The 25,060-nt window shown below is 52.0% G+C and overlaps 1 protein-coding gene across 1 annotated transcript in view; it reads left to right on the top strand.

Annotated features, from left to right (window-relative positions):
• Window positions 1–25,060, top strand: part of ABCA13 (ATP binding cassette subfamily A member 13) — a 395,455-nt gene that overhangs the window by 41,125 nt on the left and 329,270 nt on the right. The window contains exons 4-11 of the mRNA XM_086697122.1: window positions 4,261–4,415; window positions 4,621–4,649; window positions 8,033–8,196; window positions 10,190–10,320; window positions 14,484–14,617; window positions 18,100–18,264; window positions 20,174–20,373; window positions 24,358–24,485. Coding sequence (XP_086553248.1) covers window positions 4,261–4,415; window positions 4,621–4,649; window positions 8,033–8,196; window positions 10,190–10,320; window positions 14,484–14,617; window positions 18,100–18,264; window positions 20,174–20,373; window positions 24,358–24,485 — 1,106 coding nt within the window. The remainder of the gene's footprint in view (window positions 1–4,260; window positions 4,416–4,620; window positions 4,650–8,032; window positions 8,197–10,189; window positions 10,321–14,483; window positions 14,618–18,099; window positions 18,265–20,173; window positions 20,374–24,357; window positions 24,486–25,060) is intronic.

Genomic DNA, 25,060 nt, shown 5'->3' with positions numbered 1-25,060 from the left:
AATTTTTTTTATTTTTTTTTTTAACGTTTATTTCCTTTTGAGACAGAGAGAGACAGAGCATGAACGGGGGAGGGTCAGAGAGAGGGCGACACAGAATCTGAAACAGGCTCCAGGCTCCGAGCTGTCAGCACAGAGCCCGACGCGGGGCTCGAACTCACGGACCGTGAGATCATGACCTGAGCCGAAGTCGGACGCTTAACCGACTGAGCCACCCAGGCGCCCCTCGGGATCCTATTTTAAAGAGGCTTTTCCGAGGGAGACACTGCTGGAGAAACACCGACTCCAGGGGACCCCTCGGTGGCTCTCAGTTTCCTCGTCAGAAACTAAGGGCTGGGCCTGAGTGCTTCTGCTGCTTCGATGCACTGAGGCCCTTTCTGGAACCTGGTGATTCCAGAGGGTATTAGCAGTGGGAGAGCTGAGAGACAATTTCCATCCCCTGACAGGTGGCCTTTTCTTGAGTGTCATGACCCCCCCCACTTCCTTCTATACCTCACAAGGTCAAGCATTCCTTGATAAGGGACCAAAGACAGACCTGGACTCAGGAAGGCACAACTTGCTGTCCACCCAAATCCTACTACAGTTTTGGGACTTCCCTGGGCCCGCTCGCACGCGCCCTCTCCCACCTGCACACGTGCACGTGCACACTCACACATCAGTGTTTAATCCCGGGATTTTCTATGTATTTTTCCCACCATAAACGCTTCTCATGATCTGGTCTTAGGGACAATTGAGGTACTTTTGAAATAACAATTGGAAAAAGAACATCCGACCAGCTCATTGTGACAGCGACACTTGCCTTGGAGTACAGCAGTGTGATACAGTGTGATTAATTCTGCGGGTTCCCAGCAGAGGTTCCAAGGGCCCCTTTATTTATTTATTTATTTATTTATTTATTTATTTATTTATTCATTCATTCATTCTTTCGTTCGTTCGTTCATTCATTTAATTTTTAAACTTAAATTCAAGTTAGTTAACACACAGCGTAGGATTGGTTTCAGGAGTAGATTTCAGCAATTTGTCACTTATCTATTAACACTCAGGGCTCATCCCAACAGGTGCCCTCCTTAATGCCCGTCACCCTTCTAGCCCATCCCCCCACCCCCATCAACCTCCCACTTTGTTCTCTGCATTTAAGAGTCTCTTATGGTTTGCCTCCCTCTCCGTCTTGATCTTATTTTCCCTTCCCTTCCCCTATGTTCATCTGTTGTCTTTCTCAGATTCCACATTAGAGTGAGATCATATGCTATCTGTCTTTCTCTGGCTGGCTTGCTTTACTGAGCATGATATATTCTAGTTCCATACAGTGGAATACTACTCAGCGATGAAAAAGAATGATGTCTTGCCATTTGTGACATCATGGATGGAACCGAGGGTCCTTGGAATCCTTTCACATGAGGCGATGACAGAAGTAATAAGTGCTTTCTTGTGCTTGACCCCACTCGAGGTGAAGGCCACCCTTTAGGAGGTGAGGTTTCCGTGGAGCGTGACAGAAGGTGACTGGTGACATTCAGTGTGTGGCTGGGCCTGGCCCTGCTGTGTCACTGCATTGAGTTTCAGCAAATCCATGTAGATTCTCTGGGCCTCATTCTTCGTGTTTAAGTGGACTGTGCCCTGAAAGGCCTTGAATTGGTTTTACTCACGTGTCAGTGTTGTTGGATCTGTTCTGACCTCATGGCGGGTCAAATGACCGTGTCTGAGGGAGGGATCAGACACGCTTTGATATTATCAAAGCAGGCAGATTTACCGGTTGACAACTGTTACTTCGTGGTCACGGTGTTCTCTAATTTGCAAAGTGCAGGAATTGGGATTGAACGAAATCTCGTAAACTCTGTAACTCTCTAATCAGGAATAATGCCCCCCAGCTTCAATTTTTTTTTCCTCCTGGGTGTGCTAAATGTGATGGGACACCTGATCCCTTCAACACACTCCCAGCAGCTTGTGAAATGATTTCCTATTTTATTTTAAGTCTGTTGTGCCTTACTGATTAAAGATAAATTCCCACTGGGGGCGCCTGGGTGGCTCTGTCAGTTAAACATCCTACTTCGGCTCAGGTCATGATCTCATGGTCCGTGAGTTCAAGTCCCACGTTGGCTCTGTGCTGTCAGCTCAGACCCTGCAGATCCTCTGTCCTCCTCCTTCTCTGCCCTTCCCCTGCTCTCTCTCTCCCTCAAAAAAAAAAAAAAAAAAAAAAAAAAAAAATTAAAAATATAAGAAAATAAAATAATAAACATTGAAAATGAAATGAAATGAAGTCAAATGAAATCAAAGGCAAATAAAAACCCAAAGAGGGGAGCCTGGGTTGATTGAGTGTCTGACTCTTGATCTCAGCTTGGGTCTTGATCTCAAGGTCGTGAGTTCAGGCCCCACATTGGGCTCCACGCTGGGCGTGAAGCCTACTTAAAAAAACAAACAAACAAACCCAAGAAAATGTTTCTCACAAATGTGACAAGGGGATACTATGTTTAAAGCCTAAGTGGACAGTGGACATCCCGATGGGAAATGGACAGCAGCCTGAATATCTGGCCCACCGCTGGCCCCCTTGGAAAGGGGTCTCTGACTTCTCTCCTGGTGTCCACAGGGCATTGTGAACGTGGGCCTCAGCAACACCTCCCTGCCCCGCCTTGTAGAGCTGTCCTGCTCTCCAGGGGCGGAGGCCCCCCTTTCCACCTGGGGCGGAGGCCCCCCTTTCTACCCTGGACATCCCGCACCCTGCCTCTCCCCAAAGCCCCTTCTTCATGGTGCCCGAGATTTGTTCTTTCAGACGTGTAAGATGTGCAGACATGGAAATGTGGCCAGCCCTCGGTGTCTCTAGGGAATGGTGGGGGGGTCGCCCTGGGAGGGGCTGTCCCTCCGGGGTCAGCAGTCAGCAGCCTGGTGTCAAAGCCTTGGAAATACAGAAAATAAAGTGGGTGTGGCAGCACACCTCACACCGAGTTCTTTAAAGGCTCACAGGGATGTGTGTGAGTCTGTCCATCTCCCTCTTTCTTTGTTTTCCTTTTTTTAATGTTTATTTATTATTTTTGAAAGACAGCGAGACTGAGTATGAGCAAGGGAGGGGTAGAGAGAGAGGGAGACACAGAATCCGAAGCAGGCTCCAGGCTCTGAGCTGTCGGCACAGAGCCCGACTCGGGGCTCAAACTCATGAACCGTGAGATCGTGACCTGAGCCAAAGTCGGACGCTTAACTGACCCAGCCACCCAGATACCCCTGATTTCTTCTTCTTCTTTTTTTAACGTTTATTGATTTTTTGAGAGAGAGAGAGTGTGCACACAAGCAGGGGAGGGGCAGAGAGACAGGGAGACACAGAATCTGAAGCAGCTCCAGGCTCTGAGCCCGACGTGGAGCTCGATCCCACGAACTGTGAGATATGACTTGAGCTGAAGTCAGATGCTCAACCGACTGAGCCCTCCAGGTGCCCCCACCTCCCTCTTTCAAAGCCTGCCTGTCCCTTCCACCTTGTCCTGGTGGACCCTACCTCCCCCCACAACCAGAGGTCTCTTCTAGAATTGAAATGAGACCCCATTGTCCCTGGTGAAGCCTTGCCCCAGCTCCCCCTGGTGCCCACGCAGGGTTCCGCCCGTGACCGTCATGTGGCCGCAAGTGTCCACACCATAGGCTTCCCTCTCTCGTTCCCTTGTCTCTCCCCCTCTCCTCTCTGTCTGTCTCTGTCTCCCTGGCTGACCCCTCAGCCCCTTCCCATCTCTGGGCCTTTGCACGTGCTGTCTCCGGCCGATACGCCCCTGGACCCCAGTCTTCCCATCACTGGGCCATTTCGTCTTTCAGATGTCAGCCTGAGAGAACGGGAGAGGGGGCTTGGCCTCCCCCCGGGCCTGCCTGAGTGCCCTCTGGACAGACTTTCCACCCCTTCCCTGGCGGCTCGCCCGGCTGGCTAAAGCACTACGGGGGGGCACGCCTGCTCACCTCCCTCCCGTGTCCTCCGCACTTGGGGCCTGGGCCGGTCATGGAGACACGGCCCCCAGCCCCTCTCACCGGGCGTGCTAAGCGAGGGAAACACGTGGGACCACCAGTAACCGTATACAGTGGCTGAGCGTCACAGATAACGGAGAGATTGATGACAACGTTCTAGTTTTCATTTGGAAGGTCAAGGAGAGAGGGTCCTGCAGGGCAGGTGGGTGGAAGGGTACACGCGTGCCAGCTTGGTGGACGCCGCGTGGGCACTCGGTGTCGAGCCCGCGAACCCCGAGGGAAGGGGGCCCCGTGCAGAATGATGTCCATGGTACTCATTCCACTTATTTCAAGTTCGTCCAGGTTCTGGGCTGCAGCTGGCCGGCCCGGGAAGGTCAACGACCTGGCCTTCCTGGAAGAGGTGCGGGAGCTCGCCGAGGAAGTTTACGACGTGATGGACAAGGCAAAGATCTTACAGGAACTTTGGGCAGGAAGATCCAAGGGCCCAGGCAAGTTCGTCTCTGAGTGTCCACCCCCGACCCGGGCCCCGGCTGAGCGTGCCCCACGGAAGCTGAGGACCCAGAGTGCCCTTAAACGTCCTATTGAAGCCTTAATTCCCCTTCCTGCCCCAGGGGGTGGGGCTTAGAAGGAGGTGCTCAGTACGTGGTCTCTGATCGCTTACTGAACTAATATCTGAAATCTCTTTTATCGTAGATTCTTCTCATGGCTCCAGTTTTTTGGCAGTAAGTATTTTAACAAGAATTTGAAACTTAGTCTCCGGACACATAGTGGTTAAGTTCAAAGCACTGGTTTTTATTTTATTTTCGAATACTTCTTTTTCTTTCTTTTTAAAAAAAAAAAATTTTAATGTCTGTTTGTTTTTGAAGGCGAGAGAGCATGAGCGGGGGAGGGGCAGAGAGAGAGGAAGACACAGAATCCGAAACAGGGTCCAGGCTCTGAGCTGTCAGCTCAGCCCAACACGGGGCTCGAACCCACAAACCATAACATCATGACCTGAGCTGAAGTTAGATGGTTAACCAACTGAGCCACCCGGGCACCCCATCTTCTTTTTCTTTTTTTAAGTAAACTCAACCCATAAGGTGGGGCTTGAACTCACAACCATGAGATCAAGAGTTGCACGTTCCACCGACAGAGCCCATTGGGCACCCTTGGAAACTTCTTTTTTTCTTTAACTTTATTTATTCATTTGGAGAAGAGAGTGTGAGTAGGGGAGGGGCAGAGAGAGAGAGAGAGAGAGAGAATCCCAAGCAGACTCTGTGCTGTCAGCACAGAGTCAGACTCGGGGCTTGAACCCATGAACCATGAGATCGTGCCCTGAGCCAAAGAGTCAGATGCTCAACCAGCTGAGCCAGCCGGGCGCCCCCAAACACTTCTTTCCAATGATTTGGTTCAAGGTTCAACTAGTCCAAGGTTAGGTTTTCACATCCTATGTAGAAGCCGTATGTGAGACAGCCAAAGTCATGTTCTCAGGCGAGACTCTGGGCCTGGGGAGAGCAGAAGGTGAAAGTTGGGGCCCTCAGCAGTTGGCAGGTGACCTGGAACAGGTGGCTTTGTCAGATGGACTTGAAGTCCGTCTGCTCTCAGGTCTGAGATGCGGGTGTTTGGCACGTCCCTCTGACTTGCTCTGGGCACACACCCTGCAGGTAAAGTCACTAGTTTTGTCCCCAGGACATTTGACACTATCTGGATGCACTTTGGCTCCCCCCCCCCCCCCGCCGCCCGCCAAGGGAGAGGGGTCTCAGGACACCGAGACAAGCATGGTGAGCCTGTGGGAGACTCAGCCTCACCGTCTTCCTCCAGCCACACTCCAACCACCAGCGTAAGGGTGTGCAGTTGGCCCACTGAATTTCACGGGGCTTGGGTGTTTTTTTTTTTTTTTTGAAGTTTATTTACTTATTTTTTGAGATGGAGAGAATGAGTGAGCAGAGGAGGGGCAGAGAGAGAGGGAGAGAGGGAATCTCAAGCAGGCTCTGTGCTGTCAGAACAGAGCCCGAGTCGGGGCTCGATCCCACGACCCTGGGATCATGACCTGGGTGGAAATCAAGAGTCAGACGCTGAAGCGACTGAGCCCCCAGGCGTTCCAGAGCTTGGGTATTTTGTGATGACATGGGAGGGGAGGAAGGATCCGTCACACGAGGGCTATGGGGACAAAGCGGGAAGGTGGCCATGAAGACAGTGCAGGATGAGTGGGTGGGCGTCCTGGGAGGCCGGGGGGAGCAGCTGGACAGGGAGTACGTGGAACTGAACTCACTTAGGCGTGGCAGTCACCACTCCAGCTTTAGCGGAAGGCAGGCCTGGGACAGGAAGTCTGTAGGAATCACAGACCCACCTACGTTGGGGATGGGGGCAGTGAGTCGCAAGCCAGGGCCTCCAGAGAGGGCAGGAGGTGGCTGGCTGGCTCATCCTTCCCACTGAAGAGGCCCGGAGCCCCAGGCACGCCCCCCCCCCCCTCCCCGCCCCTTCGCCCAGGGGCTTGCAGTTGTCGGGGGTTTACTGAGAACAGCACCAGATGCCGTTGGAGGGTAGTTGTAAGGTTCCTCTGGGGGTGCGGGACCCTGGGCTGGGCCTGCTGAGGGCCGTGCGGGTGCAGAGCACAGACGTGGGTCTGTCCCCTCCCAGCTGCCACCGGGGGGGGGTATGACTCCCCTGGGGGAACCTAGTGGCTCCGGGATACTCTGGTTTTGGCTTTGCCATTGCTAGTGTGCAGTATGAGAAGCTCGGGCATCTAGAATGATCCCAAGTGTCTGTACCACGTGCCAGGCACGAATGGGTGCTTCTGGACAGAGCCAGCCATCCTGTTAGAGTTGGAGTTTGCTTCCGGTTTTCCCCACAGACCCTTTTCTCCTTTCAGTCCTGCCCTGCTGTTCCAACCTTCCCTGCTTTGGTCACAAGGCTAGTTTTTACTTATTTTTTAATTTTTACTTTTTTAGGTTTACTTATTTATCTATTGAGAGTGCGCGTGTGTGCGCACGTGGGAGGGGCGGAGAGAGAGAATCTCAAGCAGGCTCCACACTCAGCCCGGAGCCCGACTAGGGGCTCAGTCCCTCGAAATCACTGCCTGAGCTGAGACTGAGAGGCGGTCGGATGTTCAACCGACTGAGCCCCCCAGGTGCCTCACAAAGCTGGTTTTTAAAGCGGCTGGTTTATGCCTTCAGTGAGACGGATTCTATGTCACTTCACCACACTGTTGCCTGGGGAGGAAACCCTTCCAACTTGCACCCACTGGAATGAACATCTTTAATGGTTTCCCTCCATGTTTCGTAAAGTTTCATTCTTTCTTTCTTTAGTCATCCCTGCACCCAACATGGGGCTCGAACTCGCCACCCTGAGATGAAGAGTTGCCTGCTTTTCCAACTGAGCCCTCTGGGCCCCCCTCATTTATTTTTTGTTTTGTTTTGTTTTTTAATCCAGAAGAAACATCTGGTCCGTGGTTTCTTATTCCCTGGCTGGTGTTGTCGAAAAATTCCTTTTTTTTTTCTTAATTTTTTTTTTAATGTTTTTATTTATTTTTGCGACAGAGAGAGACAGAGCATGAGTAGGGGAGGGGCAGAGAGAGAGGGAAACACAGAATCAGAAGCAGGCTCCAGGCTCTGAGCTGTCAGCACAGAGCCTGATGCGGGGCTCGAACCCACAGACTGTGAGATCATGACCTGAGCCGAAGTCGGATGCTTAACTGACTGAGCCACCCAGGCGCCCCTCCTTTTTTTTTTTAAGTTTATTTATTTATTTTGAGGGAGAGAGGGCACACGTGCAAGCAGGGGAGGGGGAAAGACAGAGAGAGAGAGAGAGAGAGAGAGAGAATCCCAAGCAGTGTCCACATGGTCAGCGTAGAGCCTGATGTGGGGCGTGAACTCACGAACCGTGAGATCATGACCTGAGCTGAAATCAAGACTTGGACGCTTAACTGACTCACTCAGTGACCCCTATTTTCACACTATTTAAACTCCTAACCCAATGGACAGATTTTCAAATCTTGTCTGTTCCAAATAGTGACATACCGGGCACGAGTCTCTACGGCCAAAGTTTTCAGCAGCCAACCCAGCCCCACTGTTTGGAACAGGAAAAACACGGAGGAGGGAAACTCTTGGTATTGTTTTTCTGTCAGATTGATCTCAATAAGACGGAGGAGGTGATCTCGAAATTGGAAAAGCTCCACCAGCAGCCCCACATCTGGAATTTTCTACGTCTGCTGCCGAGACTGTATGCCCACGACACTGGCGTCGCAGACCGCATCCGCACGGGGATACGCCTCCTCCAGGCAGCTCTGAAGTAAGTGCAAGAGAAAAATCGAACCAATGACAGGTGTGTTGGGTCTTTTCTCCTCACCTTTTTCACAGGGAAATCTATATCTCTGGGAACATCTCTTGTTTGATACAAGAAAAAAATCCAGGATCGCGGCGTCTTGAATTGGCTGGGACTCTCGCCTCCCTGTGGGTGCTCCTCGTCTACCTGTGTGAATATTTTATCAAGTGCAGTAACGTTGTCAGAGCCTACTCCCCCCCAATCGAAGCAATTTAACATTACATCATTAACGTTTCCTATATTCCTGTAGTTTTAATTGTTATTATTATTATGACGTAAAGATTTTATTTGTAAGTAATCTCCACACCCAATGTGGGCCTCAAACTCACAACCCCAAGACCAAGAGTCACACGCTCCACTGATGGGCCAGCCAGACGCCCCTTTAAATGATCATTAAAAAAATTTTTTTTAACGTTTACTTATTTTTGGGAGACAGAGACAGAGCATGAACGGGGAGGGGTAGAGAGAGAGGGAGACATAGAATCTGAAGCAGGCTCCAGGCTCTGAGCTGTCAGCACAGAGCCCAACATGGGGCTCGAACCCATGAACTGTGAGATCGTGACCCGAGCCGAAGTTGGATGCTTCACCAACTGAGCCACCCAGGAGCCCCTCATCCCTCTTTTTAAAAGTTTATTTATGGGGTGCCTGGGTGGCGCAGTTGGTTAAGCGTCCGACTTCAGCCAGGTCACGATCTCGCGGTCCGTGAGTTCGAGCCCCGCGTCAGGCTCTGGGCTGATGGCTCAGAGCCTGGAGCCTGTTTCCGATTCTGTGTCTCCCTCTCTCTCTGCCCCTCCCCCATTCATGCTCTGTCTCTCTCTGTCCCAAAAATAAATAAACGTTGAACAAAAAAAAGTTTATTTATTTATTTTGACAGAGGATTGGAAAATTCTAAATTTGGACACAGCTCTCCAAGTTGTTATGAAGGCGTGTTTGTCAATGTAGGACAATGGAGCATATATTTGACAGTTTGTTGGTCTGATTTATAGCTTTTGTATTGAATAGAGTGGGTATGCTTCTACACGCATCCTTGCTCTAAGCCCTGAATGTGTTAGCACGGGCAGTGAGTGGGCTCTTTGGAGACAGAATTCCAAATTAGAGGTTACTGCTGAATGTTGTTGAACCCTATCACCTCCGGCATTCATTTTACTCCTCTGTTTTGCTTTGGTGACACGATACCAAGAAAATCTGCATGAAGTATATTCATTATACTTCAATGATTAAATAAACCACAAAGAACAACTACCATTTAAAAATTTTTTTTAAATGTTATTAATTTTGAGAGAGGGAGAGAGAGAGAGAGAGAGCAAGCAGGGGAGGGGCAGAGAGCAAGGAAGACACAGAATCCCAAACAGGCTCCAGGCTCCGAGCTGTCAGCACAGAGCCCGATGCGGGGCTCGAACTCACGGACGTTGAGATCATAACCTGAGATGAAGTTGGATGCTTAACCGACTGAGCCACCCAGACGCCCCCAAGCTTAATTATTTGTAATTATACTTAATATAATTCCTTATAAAATATAGATATTTAAAGAATAAAATCAGCACAATTTATATGTGGATTCCCTGAAGCCCCTTGTTCTGTGAAACAGGCTGGTGACCACTGATTGTGCCCCTGACTTATTCAGACCACAGGGGCACCCAGCGGGGGATGGGGTACATGGTGTTCTAGGAGGGCACCTCCAGATTGTAAACTGATGATCTGAACGTGAAGCAGCCTGCCTGCCTGCCCATTTGCTTTGCTGAGATGACAGTACTTTGGACCCTGGCCAGCCGTGCCAGGTGACCATTAGTCCCCAGCCCAGGGTGTGTAGGGTGGCATTTGAAGCCACGGTGAATGCCTGTGTGTCAGTGGTGGGCCACATCCCGCAAAGGGCTTTGACCTGGCTGGCGGGCAAGTGTGAGTCGGTGCAGCCCCGTGTGCTGAGCTGGCTCACGTCCCTTTGCTTTTATTTTCGTTGCAGTTCCTTGGCAACTTTGGAAGATTTAGACTGGCTGCCACTCGACCACAGGTTTTCCACCATTTCTGAAATCGCGCTGAATGTGACTGTTTCGATGCTGACGTTTCTGCAGGAGCAGGGAGCGGCCACCCCTGGTAGGTGGGCCCGAGAGCTCGTGGGAAAATTCGTTTCCCTAGTGAACTTCGTCGATAGCCAGCACAGAGTGGAGATGCTGTTCAAGAAATGACTTAATGAAAATGTCAAATGCCAAAGGATCCCATTGTTTCTGTTAATAAAAGGGAGAAGGAGACTGGAAATTTGGAACTCTGAACTGCATTTGACTTTCCACTGTTGAAATTCTGTGGCCGTTGCTAATACATGGGCTAGTTTTGATTAGGAAATAGGTGATCTTAAGATTCTTTTTAAAAAGATGTTTATTTATTTTGAGAGAGAGCAAGTGAGCGACTGGGCGAGAGGGAGAGAGAGGGGGAGAATCCCAAGCAGGCTCCAGGCTCAGTGCGGAGTCCACATAGGGCTTGATCCCTCAAAATCACTACTTGAAATCAAGAGTCGGACGCTCAACTGACGAGCCACGCAGGTGCCCCTAAAATTCTTTTCTTTGACGTCCTCTAAGGTTAGATCTATCCTTCGTTCTGCGATTTGAATCTTTCCTCTCTCCTCTGCTCCTATTTGGGAGAAATATTTGAAAAATAGTGAGGCTGGCGAGAAGAGGCAGGGGGATGTGGATTTGGAAAGCCCACGAGCTGAATGAACAAACGCCTTCTGCAGGGGAAGGGATGGAATTACTTGGCTCTATTCTTGACCCACGATATTCTTTCTTTCTTTTTTTCATTGAGTGTTTATTACACTTAGGGGCGTCTGGGTGGCTCAGTCTGTCGAGCATCTCGATTTCAGCTCGGGTCACGATCCCAGGATCATGGGATCCAGCCCGCGTCGGGCTCTGTTTGGGGTCCTCTCTCTCTCTCTCTCTCTCTCTCTCTCTTTCTCTCTCCCTCTCTCTCTCTCCTGTCTCTCCCTCTCTCCTCTCTCTGTCTCCTCTCTCTCGTCGCTCTCGTTGCCCCTCCCCTACTAGCACGTGTGTGCTCTTTCTCTCTCTCTTTCAAAAAGAAGTTTTTATTAGAAAAAGAGTATTTAGTTTATGTTGACAAATAAAATCGTGTGTGTTTAAAGTGTACAGTGTGACAGTTTGAGACACGTGTACGTCATGTAGTTAGTACCACAATGGCATTAGCGAGCCCATCTATCACCTCCCATAGTTAGTTACCTTTTCTTTGGTGATAACACTTACGATCTCTTAGCAAATTGCAAGTATACGATACACTGTTATTGATTAGAGTCATCTGGCTATACATTAGGTCTCCAGAACTTACTCATCTTATAACTAAAAGTTTGCACCCTTTGACTGGTATCTCCCCATTTCCCCACCTCCCAGTGCCATAGGCACTATTCTACTCTGGCGTATTACTTCCTGAATTGCCAACTGGACCTGAATATTTTACTTTTAGTTATCTTTCTCTCTTTCTCTACTTCTGTTTCTGTAAGGGAGATTCATGGAGCAAACTGTAGAGTTATAATTTGTACATTCATCTATCTGTCATTCCTGTACCCATCCACACATTCATCCATTCACCCACCTGTCCACCAGGTGGATACCCAACCATCTATCCACACATCCATCCATCCATCCATCCATCCATCCATCCATCCATCCACTCATTCTCTCCTACAGTAAATGCTTATGGAGTATGTTCTATGAACCAAACACCATTCCATGAATGGGAATAAAAACCTGGATAATACATGGTTCTTGCAACAGGGAAGTCATGTTTAGTATAGGAGACAGATGTGCCAATGAAGAAAAAGCAAAACCCAGAGTAGGGATCTGCATCTTTCTCAGGAAAAGCATCAAGGAGACGTTTTGAAGGATGAGTTCTACTTCACCAAAGACATGAGGAAGCATGGCCATGAAGAATTGTATGTGAAGCTCCCCGTGTATTTGATGTTCAGTGTTTCTGGGGTCGTGGGTGATGGTAGGAGGCGATCCAGAAAGAGACCCCGGGCCAGATCACAGAAGAACGCTGGATCAGCAGATATGCTTTGTGGAGAGATATTCCTGGCACAGATATGAGAGCTACGTTGGGGGCAGGCAGGCCTGGGGCCAGGAGCCCAGGTTCCTGTTCTCTGTCTGCCCCTAACTCTTGAAGTCTATCTCTTGACCTATGTAATGAGGTGGTTACACACAGATTTCTAGCCCTTCCAGACTTCTCTGGCTCCTTGGAACAACCCAACATGACGCCCTCCATCACCCCAGTCACACCCAGGTTTTTACCTGTTGCTGGTGACTCAGCGTAGGGAGACCCCTGCCCCCACGGAGAGCTTCTCTGCAGCTCTGCAGAGTAATTCTGACACATTCTGAGAGCAGGAGAGATTAGTGGTTACAGCTCAGGGCTGGGGATCAGATCTGGGTTTGAGTCGTGACTAAATCGAGCAGTGTGACCTTGCGTGGCTCTGGATGTCTGCTTCCTTACGCCCCCAAAGAGGATAATATTACTGCACCTGCCTGGTGTGCTGTGTACAACTCACCTGGAGATGAAAGTGCCCTCGATACGTAACAAATGCTAGCTTAAAAATCTCAGAACCAGACCGTGACCCCTTTTATGCAAGGACAGCCAGACGGAGAGTAAGGAGTCTTGGATTCCTGGGGTCTGTCTTTTTTCAACACCTTCCTAAAGTTCCCCGTGGCTGGGCCTGTTTTGTAGGCGGCAGGACTAGGCCTTTTCCGTTGACCCACAGCGTCAACTTAAGGGCACCGAGAGGTCACGCACCTGAGAATGGTTTTGTGGTCCTTTGCACGTGTGGACACTGAGCAGACGCGTGTTGATCGCGGTCTGAAGTCGTCTCATGACGGGATTTCAGGTGGAGGCTCACCTCGGAACTTACAAGCTTTTGTGTTTGCCATTGTCAGGCCCTGCTCGCAGAAACTATGTCAAGCCTCGGGGGGCGAGGGGGGGAGGTCTTGGAATTATATTTCGGGCATGCCATTTCCAGGTGGAGGTGCGGGATCATTTGGGTACCTAATGGGTTTTATTTATTTATTATTATGTATTTATTTAAATGTGTATTTATTTTTGGGGCGCCTGGGTGGCTCAGTCAGTTAAGCGGCTGATTTTGGCTCAGGTCATGATCTCGCGGTCCGTGAGTTCGAGCCCCGCGTCGGGCTCTGTGCTGACAGCTCAGAGCCTGGAGTCTGTTTCGGATTCTGTGTCTTCCTCTCTCTGACCCTCCCCCATTCATGCTCTGTCTCTCTGTGTCTCAAAAATAAATAAATGTTAAAAAAAAATTAAATGTGTATTTATTTTTGAGAGAGTACAAGTGGGGGAGGGCCAGAGAGAGAGGATGACAGAGGATCTGAAGTGGGGCCTGCGCTGACGGCACAGAGCCCGATGTGGGGGGCTCGAAGTCATGAACCGTGAGATCATTACTTGAGCTGGAGTCGGATGCTCAGCGGACTGAGCCCCCCAGGTGACCCCTAATGAGTTTTCTACCTTGATTAACTCTGCTAAGGGAACTTTCATCTACGACCTTAAATAGTTTTTAGAAATGTGGTCTTGAAGACTGCAGTATTGGGGCGCCTGGGTGGCTCGGTCGGTTAAGCGTCTGACTCTGGATTTCTGCTCAGGTCATGATCTCATGGTTTGTGAGATCGAGCCTTAGGTCGGGCTCTGTGCCGAAGGGACGGAGCCCGCTTGGGATTCTCTGTCCCCTTCTGTCACTGCTTCTCCCCCCCCCCCCCCCATGAGCATGTGAATGCGTGTGCACTTTCTCAAAAAAAAAAAAGACTGCAGTATTTTATGCCACGAATATACCGTAATTTATGCTTTTCTCCCATGCTAGATGCTTACCTGGTTTTTAATCTTTAATCGGTCTAAAACCAATGTGGTAGCATGGTTGTTCCTTACTTTTTCTTCATGCAGCTGATGAGGTTTCTTGAGATAGATTTTTAGGAGTGAAATTAGCAGGCTCAGCGATTTGAATTTCGTGAAGTTCTTGACATAGGTTGTCATGTTTGCTCCGGAAACTCTGCGATCATTAATACCAGGGGCACCTGCTGTCCCAGCAAGCTCTCTGTGGCGTCCAGCACTGGCTCCTGTTGGCTTCTCCGGCTTGATTGTCTGCGTAGCCTTTGCTCTTTATTTACTTTTCTTGTAGCAGTGAACAAGGTGTCGTTTTCCGAGTTACGTCAGACGTGTCACAACGTGGAAACAACTGACGGTATAAATCGTTGGCTGTCTTGCAGACTTAGGATACACCTTGTCCCTGAAGAAGCTGGTGTGGGATCCACAGAAGGTCCAGGCTGACCTGAAGTCCCGATTTGGTTTTGACGACCTTCATGCAGAACAGATCCTGAATTACTCAGTCGAACTACAGGAGGTACGCGTTCTTGGTGCTTCTCTGTGAGAGTGCTCCTTTGAGAGTGCTCCCAGGGTGGGTGGGAGGTGGGATGGGAGGACGGAGAGCCCCCCCCCCTTCACGTCGGCGCTGCGTGGGCATGGCAGGCCCCTGCTGGTTTGGCCTTTCTGGGAGTGTCCCTTCCTCTTACCTTGTCATTTTAGCCCAGCCCCAGAGGCAGTCTGGAAGTACGGCAAAACCTTGGGTTGTGAGTTAACTCGTTCTGCGAGTGTTCCGCGGGACCAGCAAGCGTTCCTAATAAATGTTAACTTGGTAAACGAGCGATGTCTTGCAACACGAGTCGTACGTGACGCCAAATGTCACGTGATCACAACTGAGCAAATGGTTCTTGAAATTCGCTTTGATATACAAGTGTTTAGATGACAAGCGTGTTCCCGGAGCGAATTAGGCTGGGAAACCGAGGTGTGACTGTAATAGGAAGTGATTCTCGCTCTTGGCACTGGCCGGGGGAGAAGCCAGGCCGGGGGAGGGAGTGAGATTCTGCAGCTGAGGCGGCAGCGAGCCAGGGGGCAGGAGACGACCGCTCTCCAGGCTGAGATGCTGTCACCGGGACGGCAGGACCCTCAAGGTCACAGGCCCCCTGGACTCAGCAGATAGGGGCCTCCACTGTGTTTGCACACTGTTCTGGAAGGGGCTCCGCCTGCACGGCTCCCTTTTGTCCCTTGTGCGGGCGCTTCTGCTCTGCGTGGTGCAGGACCCCAGAACTGTACCTCTGTCTCCTTTTGCTGCACGGATGCCCCCGACGTGAGGGCCTTTCTGGTGCAGCCCCTGGGTCAGGGCTGAGGGACTGACAGTTTGGACGAGACCTGCACCCTCCTGTTAGGGTCCCGGTCTGTGCTCAGGGCGTGGGGTTCACTCGCTTTCCTGAGTTCCCATGACCTGGCACTTCCCTCATGGTGTTGTCCACCTTGACACGAGCTACCGTTGGCTTTTCACTTTTGGGTTACAGGTCTGAGCAGCGAATCTGGGGGTGTCACCCTGGTCTCAGCCAGGTGTGGCCGCTAACTGCCGAGCGGCGAGGCGTCTGGAAAATTCCTTCTGCCAGGCAGGTCTTACACTTGGCCGGGAGACGCGGTTTTCCGTTCCTCTGTCACATCTGGTGCAATTTCGTGAACCATCTCCCTCCCGTGGGATTTGGAGTTGTGCCCTTTGGCGTCTTTCGTGGGCGCTGTTGTAGACAGCATAGGAACGCCCCAGCTGCTGACTCTACTCCCGTATTGTCCGTACTTCCCGACCCCGTTTTCTCATCAAATTACAAAGAACGTTTACCTTGAAAGGGCAGGTATTTTGAGGGGTGCCTGGGTGGCTCAGGGGTTAGGTGTCCGACTCTTGATGTCAGCTCAGGTCACGATATCACAGTTCGTGAGTTCAAGCCCCGCGTCGGGCTCTGCGCAGACAGTGAGGAGTCTGCTTGGGATTCTCTCTCTCCCTCTCTGTCTCTGCCCCTCCTTGGCTCACTGTGTGTGCACCTGCACACTCTCTGTCTCTGTCTCTCTCTCTCTCTCTCTCTGAAAGTAAATAAATTAATTAAGAAAAAAAAAAAGAAAGGCAACTATTTTGAGATTAGAACTACAAGGAAAATGGTCGGGGGACAGCACAGAGCATATGTCACGGGTAGGAGTCTCCTGTGGCTGCTGATACGAGTTACCACCAACACTGTTGCCCCACACAGCACACATTCATTACCACATGGCTCTGGGAGTCAGAAGTCTCACTCAGGTCTCCCTGGGCTAAAATCTGTGTCCCCCGGTGCTGTTTCCTTGCTCTTCCAGCTTCTAGAAGCCTCTGTGCTCCGTGGCTTGGGGCCCCTTCCCTAGGCCAGTGATAGTGGACTGAGTTTTTCTCAGGATGTGTCAGCTCCGGCTCGGTCGCCTTTCCCTCCCACATTGAAGGAGCCCTGTGATTTCTTGGGGCTCGTGGATAATCTGGAATGATCTCCCCGTCTCCAGGTCTGCTGGTTAGCAACCTTAAGGCCACTGGCCAACACCACTCTTAACCTATTCACAGGTTCTGGAGTTAACATGTGAGCGCCTTGGGGGACCATCACCCTGCCCCCCACCCCACGGAGGGCCCCTCAGGAGCCAGCATCGTGATGGTTTCCTGGGTCCTGCCCTGGGCCTGCCTGATTGCAGGCGCTGCCACTCTGGGCCTCTGCTTATGCGACCCCCAGAGCAGAGGGATCTTTCTCTCTTCCGTTCTCCACTCCCCACCGAGCAAACAGCTCGATCATCTCTCACGGGCCCGTGGAACTCTCGTGCCCTCTCTCCTGGGTGACCTGTGACAGGCACATTGGTGTATCTACCTCTCACAGACCCTTCGAGTCCTGGGAGAGGGGACGGGGCCTTGTTTCCCTAACAGGTGCTGTGGCTTTGTGACTTGAGTATTAGTTCTCTGCATCCCCAAGGGAACCACAAAGGAACCAAATGGGGCTTGAATACTTTTTTTTTTTTAAAGTTTATTTATTTATTTTGAGAGTGAGAGAGAGAACAGGGGAAGGGCACAGAGAAAGAAGGAGAGAGAGAGAGAGAATCCCAAGCAGGTTCCGCACTGTCGGAGCAGAACAGGATGTGGGGCTCGATCGCACAGTCGTGAGATCGAGCCCTGAGCTGAAAGCAAGAGTTGGACACTCGGCTGACAGACCCACCCAGGCCTGGGACGTTGATGTTTTTTCACTGTTGCCATCAGTAGAGTTTCTGAAACGTGGCCCTGAAGTTATTGTAAATCTGTGTAACTGGAATGTCGTTCGTTCCCACACACGTAGGTATTTTTGCAGAGCGACATTGCAGAAACTGCATGTAGGAGTTCATTTACGTGGCGCCTGGGGGGCTCAGTCCGACTCTTGATCTCGGCTCAGGTCGTGATCTCAACGGTTTCTGGGATCAAGCCCCGTGTCAGGCTCTGTGCTGATAGCATGGGGCCTGCTTGGGATTCTCTCTCCCTCTCTCTGCACACACACACTCTCTCAAAATAAATTAAAACAAAAAACCAAAAACCAGAAGTTCATTTACAGAAATAAAGGAGATATGGTTCCAAAATGTCACACTGTTTCTGACCCAGAACTCCAGTTTGAATCGTCTTTGACGGATGAAGTTAGAAGAGAAAATGTTTCCGGCAAAGCGGCTTTGGCAGGCCAAGGTGCCCACTGAACCGGGCTGGCCCCTGTTTGCTTTTGGCCGGAGAGTACAAATGAGCAATATTTGAGTCACCCTGTGTCCTCCGTGCAGAGAAACCGCTGTTCCCACGGCTTGTGGGCCTTCGTGAAAAACAGAGTTCCAAAAGGCTTCCTTCCACGCCAACAATATAACTGCCACTTGATCAACCTGTTGACTTCTCCCGTCATGCAAAGCCCAGAGCCCTTCCTTTGGCAAGGTGGTGGTACTATTCTTAGAAAGGAATATTCTGGAAAAAAGCGCACTTGTAAATGTATTTCATATTGTTGCCAGATTCCCACAGATGGGACCTTGGAGCGGATGATGTGTTCCGTCTTGTCCCGAACCTCCGAGGACGAAGCTGGCCAAGAAGGTCACCCTGGAGACTGTCACCCCCGCTGGTCAGCGGCCACAGACTACCTGGTGCACGCGGTCAGCTGGCTGCAAGTCTACAAGCAGGTTCGGTGCCACCGTGAACCCCCTCGGCGTGTCCGAATCCTTCCCTCTCCTCCCCTGTCTCTCATTGTTCGATTTTATTTATTTTTAGTATTTGTGTTTATTTTTGAGAGAGGAGAGACACAGTGTGAGCAAGGGAGGGGCAGAAAGAGAGGGAGACACAGAATCGGAAGCAGGCTCCAGGCTCTGAGCCATCAGCCCAGAGCCCGACGTGGGGTTCGAACTCATGGACCGTGAGATCGTAACCTGAGCCGAAGTCGGACGCTTAACCGACTGAGCCACCCAGGCGCCCCTATTTATTTATTTAAAATATTTATTTTTGAGAGAGAGACACAGAGCACGAGTGGGGGAGGGGCAGAGAGAGAAGGAGACACAGAATCGGAAGCAGGCTCCAGGCTCTGAGCTGTCAGCACAGAGCCTGACGCGGGGCTTGAACTCACAGACTGTGAGATCAAGACCTGAGCTGAAGTGGGACGCTTCACCGCCTGTGTGCACCAACCCCCTCTCCCCGCCCTGGCACCCCTTCAGTTTTAGTGGAGTAGGTAACACGCGGTGTAAGTGTGGACTGGAGTACCACGCAGGTCTATGCGGCTCACTGCTCTCTCTCACCGAAGCTTTAAGCCCGCAGATCCTCTCGCTTTCCCCATACGTTGTTCCCTCTTTCATCGTGTGTCCTGCCCATGATGTGCCCTTCTCCCACGTGCACCCATCGGCCTCAGCTCGCTGATGCGTCCACACAAATGTCACCAGAAAGCCTGTCTTGGTGAGACACATGTGCTCACGATGGGAAGAGTCTGCTTCTGGCCTGTGGGATTTCCACGGGGCCGCCGGGTGCCCTTTGTGGGCGTTCAGATGCTGGGCTCCTGCCCCTGGAGGGCTTGGGTGCCACACGGCCTGTGCCTTTACTCTCGCGTTGACAAACAGGGAGAAAGAGGCGGTGGCCTGCTTTCGTGGACGCGATGGTGTGGCTCGGAGTGCGGGGGTGATCACATACCGACAGCTTGGAGGCCGGCGGTGGGGGGGAGCCTGGCGAATTCCCGGCAGGGTGTTCTTCAGCGAGCCGTGGATACGGTGTGAAGCAGGGCCTGGGTGCCAGTACCCTCCATTGACTTCACTGGACATTACGTTACCTTTTCCTCACAGGACACGTATCTTGGTCTGTTTTTTTCCTAATGCCTATTACCGACAAGGGTCAAAATCTCCAATAGTAGATACAAGATCGTTACCGAAATGCAGGCGTGGTTATCCACCGGGTGGCACTCCGTGTATCTGGCACGGAAAGGGTCGAGGGCCAGCGTCGGGCCGACCAGCGCCAGCATGCTGGGTGACACATGCACTTTGTGCGTTGTCTGGGCGGCCTGCCCCCGTGGTTAATGAAGGGTTATTCAGCACACACGAGTGTTCACGATCCTCGTGACGTGGACACGCAGTGTCTCTGTTGGCACGTCGATGGGAAACGGCAATACGAATTGCCTGTAGTATCGTGATCCCCGAGTCCGCGACGCAGAACGGTACTGAGTAACCTTGTGTTCGTTACAACGGAATCGCTAAGTATGGCAACGTATTTCCACCATGGCACGCGTTTCAAACGTGTCAGTTTCGCTTTTGGGGCATCCGGGTCCTGTTCAACGATGTGTGTTGTCGCCTTCTCTTTTGAAAAATGGCAGTGGGTGAGGGCAGGACAGATGGCACCTCCGCGAAAGGGCCGTGTGCCTCCATCGATGGCGATTTGTCATCTTCCAGTTCTGAACAGAAATTAAATTGTAAGGCAACTGACAGACATGCCAGTCTGCCAGCATCGTAAAAATGGGCTGTCTGTCCTCTCAAAGGCCCCGTTAATATTTCTTACGCACATGCCATCAACAATAACGCGTTATTGTTAATAATAGTGTTTTCGTTTCCCAACGTGAAGGTGTTCGATCAGTGGCAAAAAGGCAGCCTGCTTCAGAAGGTGCTCGAAGGGGCTGCCCGCAGCCTGGAGGCTCTCGGCGATCAGTTTGTGGAAGAGACTGAGCCCCGGAAGGTGCTAGAAGCCCTGCACACTCTCCTTCTCATCCTGAGTGACGGCTTGGCAGCAGATGACCCCAGCGGCGACCATTCGTCTCCAAAGACGTAAGACATATTTTCCTGTTTGATTACTGGTTGGGCTAGCAACCCGGAACATTACAGAGTGCACAAAGAGACAGGGACAGAAGAATTTCATAAAACCGTGGCTCCACGGAGGATTTCCAGTTAGCAGCTGGGAGACGCAACTGTATAGTGGGCCATCCAGAATTGTTTGTGGTTGTCCCATGAGTTCAGATGCATAAAACCACCCAGGGGGGACGTGTCTGGGAACGTGTCTGGATTTCAGGTGTTATGTCTTTGACATTTGTTCAAAAATGAGCAAGGGGGGGGGCACCTGGGTGGCTCAGTCGGTTGGGAGGCCGACTTCGGCTCAGGTCATGATCTCGCGGTCTGTGAGTTCGAGCCCCGCGTCGGGCTCTGTGCTGACAGCTCAGAGCCTGAAGCCTGTTTCAGATTCTGTGTCTCCCTCTCTCTGACCCTCCCCCATTCATGCTCTGTCTCTCTCTGTCTCAAAAAAAAAATAAACGTTAAAAAAAATTAAAAAAAAAATGAACAAGGGGCGCCTGGGTGTCTGAGTTGGTTAAGCGGCTCACTTCCTCTCAGGTCATGATCTCGCGGTGTGAGTTCGAGCCCCGTGTCGGGCTCTGTGCTGACAGAGCCTGGAGCCTGCTTCTGATTCTGTGTCTCCCTCTGTCTCTGCCCCTCCCCTTTCATACTCTGTGTGTCTCTCTCTGTCTTTTTCTCTCAAAAATAAACAATAAACATTAACAAAAATTTTAAAAACGAGCAAAAACATGGTAGAGGTCCTTTCATGTAAGGAACTGTTTTCATAGCTGTTTTGAAATTTTGTATTGTCAACATGTTCTCATAAGATCCAGAAATATGTCGGAAGCAGGAGAAGGTAGATCTTGTGGCTGCTTCGTTTTTGAGATCAGCAGAATTGACTCACGGATTGTCGATTCTGCTGCGACACTGGACCTCTGTTTTCAGTGGGTCCCGTCCTTGGCGGTAACTTGACCTGGTTGCAATCCTGCGTTGACTCTCCTTGGAGGAGAGCAAAAGATTTCTCAATGTTGTCTCAGAAGGGTTTGTTTCAAGCTACAGGTCGTGGAAAGTTTTGCTCCTGTGCCTCCTGAAGGGAGGATTGTGTGATCAGAACTGCACGGGCCATGTCGTGTTCTCATGACCCACGTGACATACACGTGCATAACTGGACGCACTTCCAGCCCCCTCTGCCTTTTTCTGGAACCCGGTTAGGAAGCAGGATCTTGTTGTCGAAGGTCTGCTTTCCTGATTTACCTTAGGGATTGCCCCGGTACTAGCGATGGAGCACGTCACTTTAATGGCCCTACAACCCTCCCACGCACGCCCTGGCACTTTGGCCCAGGGGACAGAGAGCCCCAGGAGACGCCGGCTCTTAGCTCCTTCAGGGATCGGAGACGTGAGGGACTGCACCCTCTCGGAGGACCAGGTGTGCACAGCCCATGCTTTCCCTGCCCCCACTCAGGGTGGGAACCGGCTGCTGTGTGCACTGGGCAAGCCTCCCTTTGTCTCTGCATGCACATCTGTTATATGGTCGTCTGTGACCCTCGCACTGGTGGCCGCCTGGTCGCTACCTCCCCACCCTGATGGTGCCTCTCTGGTTATCGGGCTCTTGGTCCGCTGCAGGGTTCACGCGAGACCCCCCAGAAGCCCCGTGCCTTCAGCTCTAAGGAAGGATCTGTCCCCCTTGGATGGCTGCAGCGGACCAGGCAGGGAGACCCCGTGGTGGGAACATGGCACACTTAGCCGCTGCTCACAGGCTCCGGCCCGTTCCCGACACCTCGCCCAGCATTGTCTTCTCTCTCCTAAACTCACCTCCCTTCCCTCCATCCTCCCTTTTACAGGCCCACTGAGTTTCCTACAGACCTTCTAGGTTCTGTCATGTCTTGTGAATCCTGTGTGTCTGCAGTGGGTTGCTTCCTGGGGTGTAGACGTGAGCCCCGCAGCGGCGGGTGTCACCCGTGAGCGACCGTGGCTCAGATCCCTGCATTGTCCTGTGCTGTGCATTGGCATCTGACCCCCTCCTGGCGCCCCCTCCTGGCGCCCTCCAGCACGTCCTTAGCTGCGTCTGTCGCTCTCTGTCCTTTCAGACCTGTGTCTGGGGCTGCCTCCCCCTGTCCATCCGTGGCTGCTCTTTAGTTTACGCCCCTCCGTGTGTCAGCCCCTCACTCGCCCACGGCCTCCTCCTCCAGGTCCTCGTGAGACCCGCACTGCCCTCAGTGGGACCCCGCAGCCCCCGTCCAACGCCTGTGGTCCAGGACGCTGCAGCTCGTTACTTCTAGCCTGCTCTTGGTGACTGCTCACACCTTTTCTCTTCCAAGTCACAGCTTCCAGCCAGAAGAAGTGGGAAACCCCGCGGCCCACGCCTGTTCTGGGCACCGAGGATGCCGGCTTTACAGGCAGGACCTCCTGCCCCAGGGCGATGAGATGCGGGAGAGGCTAGCCGGCGTGGGCACGGGGCCAGGTGGGGCCGGGGCTGGGGGTGGGGGGGGCATGTGCCACCTGTCACTGGGCTGCGGCCACAGATGCCTGGCACGGGTGCCCCCGGCAGCATCTGGGCCTCTCCTTCCAGCTCACGGAGGATTCCGTGTGCTTGCATAGATGCCTGAGGGTCGGTGCCCGCCTGCTGGGGCACTTGCCACCCCCCCACTGTGACTCCCCATCTGGCTCTTTGCTTCCACATCTGTTTGCAATTTCAGCTCCTATTGTTGCAGACTCTTTCCAGCGGCTCCTCTGGGTTGTTTCCCCCCTCTTCCCCAGTGAGGCATCCTCCTTGTGCAACAGGCAGCCCCTGAGGCAGGGAGAGATCTCCGGCTCCCTGGGGTAGCTGCACAGCCTGTCCACCCACCCGCCCCTGCCGCCCTGCCCCCTCTCGCCCCCTCCCTACCCCCAGCCACTGCCTGCCTTCCCAGGGAGCGTGGCCTCTGCAGCTGGTCGCCTGGGTTGCTCCTGTGTCTGCGAGAGTGGACTCCCCTTTGCCTCCTCTCCCCACCTCGCTGGTACCCAGCGGCCTGGCTGGCGGTCCTCCCTGGACCTTCGAGAATCTTACAGCTGCTGCTAGTTCGCTTTTGATGGATCCTGCCCCCACCACTCACATCTTGATGTTCTGACACTCTTTTTAACATAATTTCCTCTGCCTGATAAGTGGAGGCTTCCGGGCAAATGCTTTTATTTTTCATGATTACTTTTTATTTTTTTATTTTTTTAATTTTTTTTTTCAACGTTTATTTATTTTTGGGACAGAGAGAGACAGAGCATGAACGGGGGAGGGGCAGAGAGAGGGAGACACAGAATCGGAAACAGGCTCCAGGCTCCGAGCCATCAGCCCAGAGCCCGACGCGGGGCTCGAACTCACGGCCCGCGAGATCGTGACCTGGCTGAAGTCGGACGCTTAACCGACTGCGCCACCCAGGCGCCCCTCATGATTACTTTTTAATGTTTATTTCTTTTTGAGAGCGGGGGTGGGGAGGGGCAGAGAGACACCGTGGGGGGGACAGAGGATCCGAAGCAGGCTCCGCGCCGACAGCCGAGACCTCGAACTCACGAACTGCGTGGGGGAGGGGAGGGGCGGAGAGAGAGGGAGAGAGAGAATCTCAAGGAGGCTCCACACTGTCAGCGCAGGCCCCCATGCGGGCTCTATCTGCTGAGATCATGACCTGAGCCGAAGTTGGACGCTTCACCGACTGCCATGTGCCCCCAGGCAAATGCTCTTAAATCTCACCTGCGGCTTTATTCCACCTCTGGCCTCTGCCGCGTGCAACTAGGTAGGAGTGAACTTTCCTGTTTGGGGGTAAAGAGAATGTTTAATCCACATTCTGTCCCATGACTCAACCTGTCAAGAGCCTGCAGTGAAGCCGGGGTTTTGGTCTGTGAAGACGGCTCCCGAAGCAGGGGGATATCTTCCCGTGAGTGGAACTTTATGTCCCCGGCTGGCACCCTGCGCCCATCTTCATCTTTTTTTTTTTTTTTTTTAATTTTTGCCCCCAGATTACTGTATCTACAGAAGTTGGAGAATGTTCTCCGAAACCTGCCCCCGTGGCCGGCTCGGACAAGATTGCTTCCGCTGTACGGGGCTCTCAGGAACGCGATAGCCCAGCGTTTACATTTTGTCCAAGGTAAACTGGCGTGGGGTCATCTGTCACCTTCCTGCTGGGAGCCTGCGTGACATTGGCAGAAAAGCAGACTTGACCTCGCCCGACGACTTTGCGGAGCTGGGAGGGAAGGGGCCCCAGTGTTGGTGCGTCTGGGGTGCTGGAAATGCGGCAGTGAGCTCTGCGTCCTTCTGGAAATTTCCTAGCACCACTCACGCCCTCGTCCGCTGTTGCGGTGCTCAGCTGGAAATGCACCAGAGTGCGTGATCACCGTTCTGGCCCCGCTCCTGCTCCTTGGCGTTGGGCAGAGGGAACACCTTCCTGTCCTCCCCAGAAAGCCCTCTTTGAGCTTCTGCTGACCAGTGGTATTGTCCAAAGTGACACCAGGTGCACTGGAGCCTTCTCGGTGGACAAAGAAATGAGGACAGATGTTGCTTCTGGAGTAAAACCCCCTATAACCGTGACATTGTCCTCAGGCACTTTGGGGAAGCATGAAATGATATTGCAGTACATTTTTCTCGGTTTTCCTCCCCCGGGGGAGATACTAAAATGTCTGGGAATGTGCGTGGTTTGCTGAAATGCGTGTTTGCAGAAGTCAG

This window comes from Puma concolor, chromosome A2 (assembly GCF_028749965.1).
Source record: "Puma concolor isolate L17-30 chromosome A2, mPumCon1.1.hap2, whole genome shotgun sequence".
NCBI classification, from domain to species: Eukaryota; Metazoa; Chordata; class Mammalia; order Carnivora; family Felidae; genus Puma; species Puma concolor.
The sequence above is the reverse complement of the archived record's forward strand: the minus strand, read 5'-3'. Positions and strand labels throughout refer to the sequence as shown.